This window comes from Ahaetulla prasina, chromosome 1 (assembly GCF_028640845.1).
Source record: "Ahaetulla prasina isolate Xishuangbanna chromosome 1, ASM2864084v1, whole genome shotgun sequence".
Taxonomy (NCBI): Eukaryota; Metazoa; Chordata; class Lepidosauria; order Squamata; family Colubridae; genus Ahaetulla; species Ahaetulla prasina.
The window spans coordinates 63,981,256-63,995,197 of record NC_080539.1 but is presented as its reverse complement, the minus strand read 5'-3'; the positions used below and the strand labels follow the sequence as shown (position 1 = coordinate 63,995,197).

General features: G+C 34.1%; 1 protein-coding gene across 3 annotated transcripts in view; it reads left to right on the top strand.

Annotated features, from left to right (window-relative positions):
- CDC42BPA (CDC42 binding protein kinase alpha) overlaps positions 1–13,942 on the top strand; it is a 150,325-nt gene that overhangs the window by 89,577 nt on the left and 46,806 nt on the right. For all 3 annotated transcript variants that reach the window (XM_058169811.1, XM_058171461.1, XM_058170638.1), the window contains exons 13-17: positions 521–763; positions 1,095–1,205; positions 1,747–1,994; positions 9,434–9,539; positions 10,767–10,891. In XM_058169811.1, coding sequence (XP_058025794.1) covers positions 521–763; positions 1,095–1,205; positions 1,747–1,994; positions 9,434–9,539; positions 10,767–10,891 — 833 coding nt within the window. The remainder of the gene's footprint in view (positions 1–520; positions 764–1,094; positions 1,206–1,746; positions 1,995–9,433; positions 9,540–10,766; positions 10,892–13,942) is intronic.

Sequence of the window (13,942 nt, the reverse complement as noted above, 5' to 3'; positions counted from 1 at the left end):
CTGATTGCTTATTTGTAGCCTATGACTATCATTAAGTGTTGTAAGTGTTGTACCTTGATGAAGGCATCTTTTCCTTTATGTACACTGAGAGCATATGCAACAAGACAAATTCCTTGTGTGTCCAATCACATTTGACCAATAAAAATTCTATTCTATTCTAGTCTGTTCTATTATTGTGTATGATTAATTATAATAAATACTTAAATTGGTTAGGTGTTCTAAGATAATAGAAAGGCCTTTTTGGCCTTCTAGAAGGGTACAGAAACTTGGTTTTGCCAAGGGAGTAATAAGCACTGGAAGTGGTTTATGAGGTAAAAAGTCCTTATCCAAGTCTTTTGCTATCCATGCCCTTGGTTCTGTTTTTTGCTTAGTTTTAAAGTTTTAATGGACATAGCTTTAAATTTTTAATTTCTTTTCTACTTATCTTTTTATGTTCTGCAAACTCTATGTCTTACTTCTTTTAACCATATTTAGTGATAGAAATATTTAAGGATATGTCATATTTTGTTTCTGATTGCAGGAACTGCTTGACTCCAGTGAGAGGTTAAAGGCACAAACCAAAGAACTGAAAGATGCACATAGCCAACGTAAACTGGCCATGCAGGAATTCTCTGAGATGAATGAGCGGCTTACGGAATTGCACTCACAAAAACAGAAGCTTACCCGCCTGGTTAGAGATAAAGAAGAAGAGATGGAAGTGGTAATGCAAAAGGCAGAAAGCTTGAGACAAGAATTACGTAGAATAGACAGAATAAAGAAAGAAGTAAGTTTAATCTGTCCGTCCGTCCATCCATCCATCCATCCATCCATCTAATTTTTAAAGCACCAAAAATCATCCCAGATTTACCTTAGGGATAGTATTACACAAGAAAGTTCACTTAAATTTAAATTCATGTGTTTGTCTTTTAGTTAATTAAACAATGGTAATTGGTAAATAACAGACTCTGCCATTCATTTTAATCTTCTAAACATACTTATTTATATCATCTTTATGATAGAATTATATATGCAGATGAATCCAGAAGTTTCTAGTGCATTAATAAGGAAAAGCCACGCTAAAATGAATGTTTATGATTTTAAAATTATATTTGTAGCTGGAAGTTCATGCTGAAGCTGCAGCTGCTGAGGCATCCAAGGACAGGAAACTGCGTGAGAGAAGTGAGCAATATTCTAAGCAGCTGGAAAATGAATTAGAAGGGCTAAAGGTTAGTCTTTATTGATTTCACCATTTTAAAGCGTGTGACTGCCTTTGTCCAATGTAGGGGTAGGAGATTTGCAAGTTATTATCATTTACAAAGCTTATTTTGAATGACTTTAAATGGAAGGCATACTAAAATGTATAGAAATCAACTATTGAGGAATGAGGACTCTGGTAAAAAAATAACACTGAAACAATGGTCCAAGGAGTCATGAAACACACACACACGCCCCCAGCAGAATGATAATGAATCATTCATATAACGATAATGATAATTTCTGTGCAGTGGTCTATTTTCTATTGTTAATATTGGAAGAATGGATAATTAAGTTCATAATTTGTTATGCATTTATCAAAGAGGAAGCTCAGTTGGGTAACAACAGCAATCCAGTAAAATTTATTAAATTTTATTTTAAAATCAGTGTCAATCAATCAATTTCATTTTCATTTTTTTTTTCACCTTCTAGGATGAATTATTCCTATTTTATACTGTATGTCAGAATTTTCCAGATCATAAAAGCTAATTCTGAAATGTACCTTTTCTGTAGCAGAAACAAATTGGTTGGTCTCCAGGGGTGAGCAGCACAGAACATCAGCAGGAAATAACAAAATTAAAAGCTGACTTGGAAAAGAAAATTGTTTTTTATGAAGAAGAACTGTCTAAACGAGAAGTAATACATTCTAATGAATTAAAAAATCTGAAGAAGGAATTGCGTGATGCAGAGATCCAACAACTTGCTCTCAAAAAAGAAATTCTGATATTGAAAGACAAATTAGAAAAGACAAGGAGAGAAAGGTATGACCATGCATGTACAATCCTCTGTACTTGGATATTTTTATGATTTTTAAAAAGTTGATACAGCTGCAGATATTTACATTTGGTTACTTTATCCTAAAGTAACAGATTAATGTGTTTTAGTCTTTGAAATGAATAAAAAGATTGAAATGAATTAAAAAAAATTATTATGAAATAAATAAAAAGATTTGTTAGATTCAGTATGACCTGGCAAGATATATATATAAAGATTGTATCTTAAATGTGTTGGATCTTTGCAACTGAATAGAATAGAATAGAATAGAATAGAATAGAATAGAATAGAATAGAATAGAATAGAATAGAATAGAATAGAATAGAATAGAGTTCTTTATTGGCCAAGTGTGATTGGACACACAAGGAATTTGTCTTGGTGCATACGCTCTCATAAAAGAAACGATACATTCATCAAGAATCATAAGGTATAACACTTAATGATAGTCATAGGGTACAAATAAGCAATCAGGAAACAATATCAATATAAATCTTAAGGATACCAGCAACAAGGTTACAGTCATACAGTCATAAGTGGAAGGAGATGGGTGATAGGAATGATGAGATTAATAGTAGTGCAGACTTAGTAACTAGTTTGAGAGTGTTGAGGGAATTATTTGTTTAGCAGAGTCATGGCGTTCAGGGAAAAAACTGTTCTTGTGTCTAGTTGTTCTGGTGTGTAGTGCTCTATAGCGTCGTTTTGAGGGTAGGAGTTGAAACAGTTTATGTTCAGGATGTGAGGGGTCTGTAAATATTTTCACAGCCTTCTTTTTGACTCATATTAGCAGCTCCCTGGACAGTTTGAGCTTTCTGAGTTGGCGCAGAAAGAACATTCTTTGTTGTGCTTTTTTGATGATTTTTTTGATGTTAGGTGTCCATTTTGAAGGTCTCTACTGTTGATACTGTGTTGTCTAGTATTGTAAGAGGTGGTAGTATGGAAGGGTTTCTCCTAAAGTCCACCACCATTTCTACGGTTTTCAGTGTGCTCAGTTCCAGATTGTTCTGGTCGCACCACAAGGCTAGTTGTTCAACCTCCCGTCTGTATGCGGATTCATCATTGTCTCGAATGACACTGATCACTGTTGTGTCATCTGCAAACTTCAGTAGTTTAACAGATGGATCATTTTTTTACATTTTACTTTTTTTTTTTACATTTTACATTTACATACATGTCTTTACATTCTGTATTGGATAGCTCTTTCAAACTGTTTTATATAAAATATGAAGATGAAAAATAATGCACAATGACGGTAAATTATCTTGAAAGAAGGGTTTACATACGCACTTCATTCACTGTCCTATATAGTTTGTATGTATGTGCCTCTGATTTTGGTTGAATTCAGAGTGTGTTTTTTTTATAAATAAAAGTCTGTCTCTGTCCTTAATAGGTTATGGTAAAATAGAGAAGCTCTGTTGGCTGAATGAAGGAGATAATCCCTTTTTTTTGTTTAAAGATTCTCCTGCACACTTGCATGCTCCAGTCAATAAGGCAACTCTTTGAGTGAAAGTGGTGATGTAAGCAGATGGTATTGGCCGAATAGAGTGGGCAACTATGTTTATTTATTTATCCATATCATTGATAAGGCAACTCTAGGCAGCTAATGAACAGTAGAAAAATAAATATAAAAACAAAAATTTAAAAACTATATAAAAACCTAGAACCAAGGAGACGGATGGCACAGGGATGCGAACTTCTGCTTATCCCATCAACCACCTCCAGTAGTATGTGCCCCCCTCAGAGTCCCAAGCCAGTTGGCAAAACCAGCTGTTTATATGCTTCCAGAAGACCAAGAGGGGGGAGCAGTTCTCACCTCTGGTAGTGGAATAATCCATAGGGCCCGAGCCACAGTGGAAAAGGCTCCTCTCCTTCTCCCCCACTGGAATTCCCGAGATAGGGTCTGCAGCAGGGCACTTCTACTAGAGCAAGTGGGGTGGGCTAGTCCCATTGGGGTGAGACCGTTCCTCAAATACCCTGGACCTATATCACATATAGGGCTTTATCATATTCTCTTTTTTGCTCAACTGGAGGATTCTGAGCAGACGTCTACTCTGATAATTATTTTTCTAGCAAAAACAAAATTTGTTCTAATTATTTGAATGTAGTCTTTATACATGTAAATATTGCTAGCAGTTTCTTTTGTAATAGATTTCATTAAAAATAGACATGAGTAAATATATTTTTGATTGATGATATCTATTCCAAGAAACAGGATTTGGGACATAAAATGTGCTTTATTATTCAAAGCACATTTAGATTATAGAATTAGAAGGGAACGTTTAGGACCACCTACTCCATGGAGAAATTTGTATTAAATAATTCCTAGAGCTAACTGTCTGGCCTTCACTTGAACATATCCAGAAAGGTAGCATTCGGTTCCACTGCTGAATTACTCTTCTTGACATAATATACTTTCCTACTGTTTGAACTAGAAATTCTGCTCCTATAATTAATTTATATCTTGTAGAATAGAGGCATGGTTTTGATTTTCTGGGCAACATTCTTTGAGATAATTGAATCCAATCTCAATAGTTTTTATTCAAGATGAAATATCACTCATTATATTTCTCAACAACTGCTCTAGTTTTTCTGAATCTTTCCTAGAATGTATTGTGCATTTTTGTACACAGAACTCAAAGGTGGGATTCTTTGCAACAAAACTTGACCTGCAGAGAGGTTTTACACACAGCTGTAGTAGATCTAAACTGGATCTATTTATAAGTTACTGTTGTATCACCATGGGATGATATTGGATCATGACTGCTAATTTTCAGATATCAGTTGTCCTGGATTTCAGCTGTGCAGGATAATTATATTATATAGTACCTGGTGCTTAATAAATCACTTCATTAAGCATTGAATACTTTGAGTGGTTGGCTCCAACCAAATTCTGTCCCTTGTGAATATTTCATGTTCTGTTTATCAGTTATAATTTTATAATTGATATTTTTATTTAGAAAAGAAATGCCTTGAATTCTGTAAAGAGTAAAAAGGATGTTACATTAAAATAGTCAGGAAACACACTTGAAAAAGTGACCAAAACAGACAATTTGTAAGAAATAAGCATCAAGTATTACTTCTGACAGTACAGATTGAAATGAATAGTATTGGAATTTATTTTTCTATTTTTAAAAATTAAATATAAATAAAAGTAGGTAAAGTTTATACCTCAATCTTGATAATGTTCTTGCAATACATGTTATTTTAGCTTTATCTTTCTTCAGTTGTTTTTCTGTAATTTATACTGATATCAAAGAAGGACTTGCTTTGAAAGATATTTTTAAAATATCTAGCAAAAATGCTGTAAGGAGAAGGCTGTTTAGTTCGTTAGAAAACAGGCAAAATGAAATATTTTAATGGCTATTAAAGGAATGACCAAGATGACATTCTGTTGTAAAAACTGTTTTTGAAAAATGACAACTCAAAAAGATATGTACCACACTGCTTTGTTGCATTTTGGTAAAATATCAGGAGTATATACTTAATTCCAAGTTTGTGATACTGAGAGTCTCATTGTGGGCACCCTTATTTAGCAGAACTATTTTAAACTAATTGTGCGCAGTATTGCAACATGTCATTCCAGTGCTCTGCTTTTTTATTTGTATCTTCCACTATTTCTTAGACCAGCAGTCACCAACTGGTGGTCCGTGGACCACTGGTGGTCTTCGAGAAAATTTTGGTAGTCCGCAGAAAAATTGTTTGCATTTTTTCTATTGCACCTCAAACTACAGCCCCTGGCACAGATACATGGAATGAATGTTTGTGTTGCTGCAGAGAGTCTCCCCCTTTGGGGTCTTTTTGTGTGGGTTGGAGGGGGAGAAATTCTGACTCGGGGTCTGCTTCAGCCTCCTGGTGAGAGGCTTTGGGCGAAGGCTGGAGGGAATTGCTGCTTGTGGCAAAGAGCTAGAGGGCCTTGTTCCAGTGGGACTGCATCATGGCCTGGAACTGGCTGACCATCTTAGCCTGCTTAGCCTCCAGGCTCTGGTACCTGGCCTTGCACTCCTGCAGGTCTTCCCTCTGCTTGGAAAGCCTATGCTCGTAGTCATCAATGAGGTGCTTCTGCTGAGCCTCCTTCTAGGTCAGATCCAGTTTGGATTGAGCCACCTGTTTTGTCCACTCTTTCTCATGGTGGCTGTTTAGCTCCAACAACTGCTTCCTGCTGGGGCCCTAAGGAGCCTGGACAGGCAGGCGAGGAGTAGCTGGGAGGGGATGGGTGACTAGAGGCTGGCAAGGCACCCCTTGACATGAGTGACATTGAGTTGGCCATGACCACCTAGCCATGCCCAGCCAGCCAGTCATTAGGCAAATCATATTAGTGGTCCACAGGATTTAAAATTATGAATTTAGTGGTCCCTGAAGTCCGAAAGGTTAGTAACACCTGTTTTAGACCAAAGGTGCTGGAATATAGAAGAAAATTGTATCAGGGTTGAAACTTGAAAGCATATCTGTGTGGTACGTAAAATTAATTTTCTTCTGTTACATTTGAACCACCAAATAATTTTGAATTCAGATTTTGCCTATTGGTTCCACTTTTGTGAACCAATTCCATTTCTTTCTACTATAGAAAGCTTCAGCTGTAGCATTCAACATCAGATCTCTAAATCTATCATCAGAGTTCACATAAAGTTCCACATCACATCTTTTGCATATTGCAAAATAAAAGAATTTTTTAAAAAATACTTCTAGGAAATCTGTGCTAAACACATATATCAAAATAGTGATGTAATCATATGCTTAATTTAAAGAATGGTGAACTGTTGTCTGAGAAGTTAGCCTTAAACCCCAGTCTGAGGCATAGCTGTGTGACCCATTATCCATCCCCCTGAGAGTTAATGCTTTAATCTTTGTTGGCTTTCCCCCAGAAGGTTCATCATATGCAAGGAATCTGTTAGTTGAAGAGAGGAGTGGATGGTGTTGGATTACAGATTCAGAGTTTGAACAGCAGTTATTAATATGCAACACTGTTGGAATGAAGTGTTGTGTTTCAAATGATGCCTAGCAACATGCCAATTCAGAACTGGTTCAGATATGTTGTGTTGTATTTCAGAGACTGGTTGAAAAAAAATAATTTGAAGGCAGGGTATTTTGTTCCCTTTGTCTACATTTTATTCTCATAGTTAAGCTGATAAACATTTCAGAGTATCTTTGAAGAACAGTTATAAATTCTGTCCTAGAGACAAGCATAATTATAGGGATTGTGATAGATTGAACAATCTCATTTTCTCAGCTATCGTTCCCTGTTGCCTTCAGTTCTTGCTTAGCAAAGGTATATAAAAATTGAAACTAATATAGCACAGTTATAGCTAGTAAATAGCTATATAATAGGCAGGGACTAGAGGCAGGGGCTTTTTTGTCTCCTTTAACCATGGGTTGGGAAGGGAAATCCACAACATTTCATCTTTGTTTCATGTACTAAACTGAGGACTATTTATTATAGCAGAGTTGAATTTGGCTTATTCTATTTTAATGTAATATTTATGAAAGTTTTTTAAGGATTCATGGTTGTCATTATAAAAAACTCTAATATGCTTCAACTTCAAATAAAATTATACTAGATGGATACCCAAAATTGCAGGTGCAACAAAATGATGTCTACTTTATTCCAGAATTTGCCACAAAACAAGCTTAGTAATTTTTTGGGTTGTGTTCATCCATAGAAACTATGACATTTTTTAACCTTGTTTTATGGAATAGAACCACAAAACAAGTTCAGACTAAACAATTGAATAAATTTTATTCCATTAAAAAATCAGTCAGAAAGACATAGTTATGCTTGATCTCAGCTATAACTATTATTATATCTCAAGTTCAGATGCCAAATGAAATCACTTTCTGGACTGTAGGGAAAGTTGTCAGTTCAGCTTGAAATGCATATGAACCAGAGGTGGGTTTCAGCAGGTTCTGATCAGTTTTGGAGAATTGGTAGCAGAAATTCTGAGTAGTTCGGAGAACCAGTAAATACCACCTCTGACTGGCCCTGCCCCATCTATTCTCTGCCTCCCAAGTCCCAGCTGATTGGGAGGAAATGGGGAGTTTGCAGTATCCTTCTCTTGGAGTGGGGTGTGAATGGAGATTTTGCAGTATCCTTCTCCTGGAGTGGGTTGGGAATCGAGATTTTACAGTATCCTTCCCCTACCACTCCCACCAAGCCATGCCCATCAAGCCATGCCATGCCCACTAAGCCACACCCACAGACCAGTAATAAAACATTTTGAAACCCACCACAGATACGAACACTTTATATTCATAAACATTTGATATATGTGATTCATTTTTCCACAATAAAACAAAGCAAATTCTGTCAGGTAAAGGTTGAAAACAAGTAGTCATCTGAAGCTGTTTTTGTAGTAAGGAAATGCAATCTACAATATAGGTAACCTCTCCAAATATCACATGTGAAAAATGCAAAAAGGACAATTTTCCCCTAAGTGAAATAGCTTCTGTAATTTTTCATTTGTGTATATTGCCAACAGTATAGTTGAAGTACATTAAAAAGAAAAGTGACTTGGATCCCCACTGTATTCTGCCTCACTGATTTCTCTCTTTTCAAAAAGATCTTCCAATCATCCAGTAAAAAAATTTAGAAGCAGGGGAAAGACAATTCTCATTTCATTTTATAAAGCTAAAAATTAACATTATTCATGCAGGTTGTTTGATACAAAAGACTGGAGATTGTTTTACAAGATTTTATGAGATATGTTGCTTCTCCTTCGATATACAGTTATTGTTCAGCTGAAACAGGAATGTAAGGAGATATGTTCACATTTCTTAGAAAAGTTGTCTGTCCCTCTCACTTTTAAGTTTTTTCATGGCCTATAAAATGTTACTTATGTTGAAAATTAGAATGTTCATATTAAAGATGATTTCTTAATGATAACTGAGCATTTGGATGTTTTAGCAATTTTGTTATAATTAGATCAACTTTAAAAACCTAATGGGAATCTCTATGCATCAAGCTTTTCAGATTTTGAAACCATATATGGCAATTGTTTCTTTTGTACTGACTGGGATTTTGAAAATACAGTGTTATAAAAATGAGTAAGCATATTGAATCAGAACACTTACTCTGAACTGTGACTGTTTGAATTCATAGACTATATATTATAATAATGCAGCTGAAGGAATGTCATCCAGAATATCCATGCAATATAATTCTCTGAAATTAAAGGGATTTATTCAGTGAAACCTAGACATACTTTGGTGATAATGATGCATACTTCAAAAATCCATATATTTAAGGCGTTTATAAACTGCTAACTTAAATTCTAATATTATATGGTGTTATTATAGAGCAATTGTATGGATTACTATATTCTTTTTTGTATTAGTTACTGTGGGATCTTAATATTTTTATGTATATTTTAAGTTGTGAGAAAATTTAGGAAATTATACTTTATATATCATAATTGTATTGCACATTTTATCATAGCCAAAATGAAAGGGAGGAGTTTGAAACAGAATTCAAACATAAATATGAACGCGAAAAGATTCTGCTGACTGAAGAAAACAAAAAGCTTTCCAATGAGCTTGACAAGGTGAGTGATATGTTCTTTAACATGCATTAATGTATTGAACAGATTTAGGTAAAGTTGATAATAGAATGTATTTATTTGTTTAGATTAATGTCTATTGTCTAAGCACAAATCTGGCACAAATTTATTTGTTTAGATTAATGTCTATTGTCTAAGCACAAATCTGGGTAGCTTAACAAATTTTTTTAAAAATACTACAAATAAGTCAAAAAATATAAAATAGCTGCCAAAGAAACAATGCCACCAAGAAATATAGGCTCAGCTATACTCTGGATACATATGCCCAGAAAAACAAATAGTTCTTAAAAGTTTTCCAAAAGGTCAGCATAATCAGACAGCAGGTTTGGGTTGATCTAATCTTGGACAGTATGGTGTTCCAAGGGACAGGTGCTGTGACCAAAAAAGCACACTTTTTGGGTCCCACTGGATGACTTTTTCTACTCAATGGGACCTCCTGCCAGATTTGATGAGATTAGTAGTGTTAGTTGGAGAAAAGGCTTTATAAATAACAAACAACACCTTTAATTCTAACCAAAAGCAAACTGGAGGTCAGTGAAGCAAACTGGAGGTCAGATGAACCACCACATTCTGAACCTTTTGTAATCTCCATATGTTCTTCAAGGACAGCAGCATGTAAAACATGTGTCATTAATCAATTTAAGAGGTAACCAAAACAGGAGTTATGGTATGCAGTGCCTCTTGCTCCAAGAAAGGTCCCAAACAGTGCCCAGCAGAAGGTTGTACAAATGTCCTCCTAGCCACATCTGCCATCTGCTCCTCAAATAGGAGCAAGTGGTGTAGTAGTTTTGCCTACCTATCCAAAATTAAAGATGGAAAGTTCCCAGTTCCAGGTAGCCATAAAATCCCAAACCACTTAGTCTTATTGGATGAGTTGAAGCCTGTTCTTGCTGAAGTAAATAAAAAGATATTTAGCATTTGCCTAAATATTTTTAATGTTACAGTGTTATTTTTACAGACAGTATATCAGTAATGACACTTTGGAAAATTTCAGAGGTTACAACTGTTTTCACAGAAAGACAACTGAAAAATAAGAGTACATCATAAATATATGTAACATGTAAGAAACCTCCTGGGGCAATACATATGTGAATATAGTTAGTGCCTCATTTAGATTTTTTCAATGCATGATGAGCTCAGAAGAAAGCACTTTCCGATCACTAGTGCAGAATCATAATTGTGATTATAATATTTTTTAAAATATATATTTAGCTTACAGCAATGTATGAAAGACTAAGTATGAGTAACCGACAACTTGAAGAAGAGATGAGAGATCTTGCTGACAAAAAAGAATCTGTAGCACATTGGGAAGCCCAGATTACTGAGATCATCCAGTGGTAAGGACATTTTTCTGTTTGTGACTCATGCAGTAAGGTACATTTATTTTTGCATAACAAAAAATAATTTTACAGTTTTGTCATCTATTTTGAGCCTTCTGATAATCCCGAGTCTACTTAAAAGAGCAAATCATGTCTGACAAAGTTCTTGAACTTTCAATAAGTCATAAGCCACACTTGCTTATATTTCATTAACTGTATTAGTTTCATAACTGAATATATAATAGAACAAAAGAGTAGTTGAAAACCTTGACCTGTTATTGTCCCTAATATTAAAATATTTTAAGTGGATGAAACATGGTAGAGACACTTGGTACCTTTCTTAAACAGAAACTAATAGCATTGAATGCAAACTGATTTTCCACTAAGAATGCTTATATCAAATAGACATCTTTCTGAGTGACAAAGCTAAGAGTGAAAAACAGGGATGAATTCAGAATTGTTCATGGAAAAATACTTTTGCTGTAATCTGTTGTCCCATTGTTTTATATTTAGATCTAATTTTAACAATCTTTTCCACAAGTCATTTAACATTGATTAATGTTAACATGTTCTATCAGCCTAACATATTTTAATCTTGCTTGCTTTCATAACAGCAGTGTAATTTATTTTTTATTAAAAAATAGATAAACAGAGGTCTTTTAGAGAAACATTTAGCGCCTCTGCATTTTTATTTGTAATGTAACTTTGCTATCCTTATATAGAAATAGTTCTCTCTGTCTCTCTCTTTTATATGGCAGGACAATTTGTTTCATTCTGAAAAACTTGAATTGGTCCAAGTAGGTTACTTACATTTGTGAACTGACATAATTTCAATCTAAGACCATGATCCATGTTTATTTTTACAGCCTGACTTATAAGCAAAAAAAAAAAAAATCAAAGCTACATAATTTGATTTTTTCTTTTCCTTTGCTATAAATTAAGTTTTGGTTACAAGAAAAAAAAATATAACATTGGCAGTAAAACTATATTTTACTCAGTCTCATTCGATCATTGGAAGCATAATCTTACTGATGAAGATACATCTGCTTTCTAAAAAAGAAATTTGAAATATAATAGATACCTTAATTATTAAAACTATTCAGGAGAAAAGGATAATGGGAGTTTCAGAATTCAGAACATAAAAATGTTTACACAAAATAACAAACATTCCAGAATGGAGGAGACAGACTTGGATTTTGGAATGTTCCATTTCTCACATGTGGATTTTTCTTTGATCACAGGGGACCCAACTATTCAGTAGATTCACACTCTCAGTTTAAGTCTCTCAGAGAGTCCCAACATTAATTCTTCCCCAATTAACTAATCAGCCATTAACTAGGCAGCAAAGAATGGTTACATGTTAGCAGCAGGCTCTGAAAGAGACATTGGTATATTGAACCCAGGGATCTGATTGTTTCTTTCTTTTACTAGCAACAACAGTAAATAGCAATATTGCCTTCATGATCATATATTTCCCTAAAAAGACAACTACATGCTGCAACCAATTTTAATTATTCTTTTTATATGCTAATTTATATTAGTTGGTGCTATTGTTCTGGGGTTAATACAAACATTGCTTTGGATTGGAGGGAAAAGATGTATTTACTTGTTATCTGCATTTAATAGTATTCCTGCATATGATATGGTTCCTTTGGACTAAACGATCAAGCTTTAATTTTCTCTGGGGATTATGCCTTACTCTTAAACCTTAAATTTACTTACATAATCTTCATTCAGTGTGAACAATCTTATTTTTCTCCTACATTCAGCCTTCCTAATAGCCTTCCTGATTCTTCTCCACTTTTTAATATATTTTACTATTTCAAATACCCAGAAATGGAGGGGGGGAAAGCATGGTCTGCTCTGCTACTAAGAACATTTGCATATTTAATTCATAATATTTTTGTCTCTTCCAAAACAAAATCTCATTTTAATTCTACTATGCCACACTCTGATTCCTACAAAACTACATTCCATGGATCCATATTATCAATCGCTGTTGTTGTTATAATGATTTCCCTCGAAATTGGTAACTTCAGTAGGATCACATCTCTAGTGTTGCTTTGACTTTTCCATTTAATTAAAATATTTTTCTCCCAATGCAGTAATCATAAAATAAGTAAAGAAAAGATAAGACAAGAGAAAAAAAGCCTTTCATATTAAATATATATGTCATAGCAAAGTCGTAATAGATTTTGCCTGATGCTATAAATAGTTAGAATCAAATTGATGCAATTCTATTATAAAATATTCTGTTATAACTATCATTATAAAGATGCACATTTTCCCCTAATGTCAAAAATTATGTCACATATATTTACATATATTTTTTAATTTATCTGTCTTTATTTAGAAATAATGAGATCAGCTACTGAAAACTAGTAGAAGCAATCCAATGTTTATATTGAGCCAAGATTCCTGAATCCAAAGGGTTTTACATAGAACAATTATGTTATTTCACAATTTAATCACAATTTTAAAAAGTTGTGATTTCTTACTAACAGTTGCTAAATATGTGCATATGTGCAAGATCCTTATCTTGCATAAGGATGAGCGTTAATTGGCCATCATACAATAATTCTGACCAATTGGTTTAGTTGTAATATGGAATAAAATCACAACTATGCATCTGACAAAGACTGTTTCAGAATTAAACTGAAAAATGAAGAATGCATTTATGCAGAGAAAAATGTGACCTTGATTAAGAATAAAGATGTACATATGTAACATGGTGCAGTTACATCTGTTCAAGGAAATGTATTTATTATCTTGACTGTAATTCTAGATATCTGTTTGCAGAATTCCATAAGGAATTTTATTGATGATCAGATTCTATATAAAATCACCATATTGCAAGTTAGGATAATTCCATTTTTAATTCACATTACATTCATTGTCTGGTTGCAAGTCAACCTGCGATCAACCTATATTGAGGGTCTTTCGCTGGATCTATTTTTGTGTTGGAGTAATTGATATGTAATTTGAGGGTGTAAGACATTAACATCAATCCTTAATGATGGTGAGATCTCTATCTTATTATTCTGAATCTTGCAGCCACTCCTTAGTGCC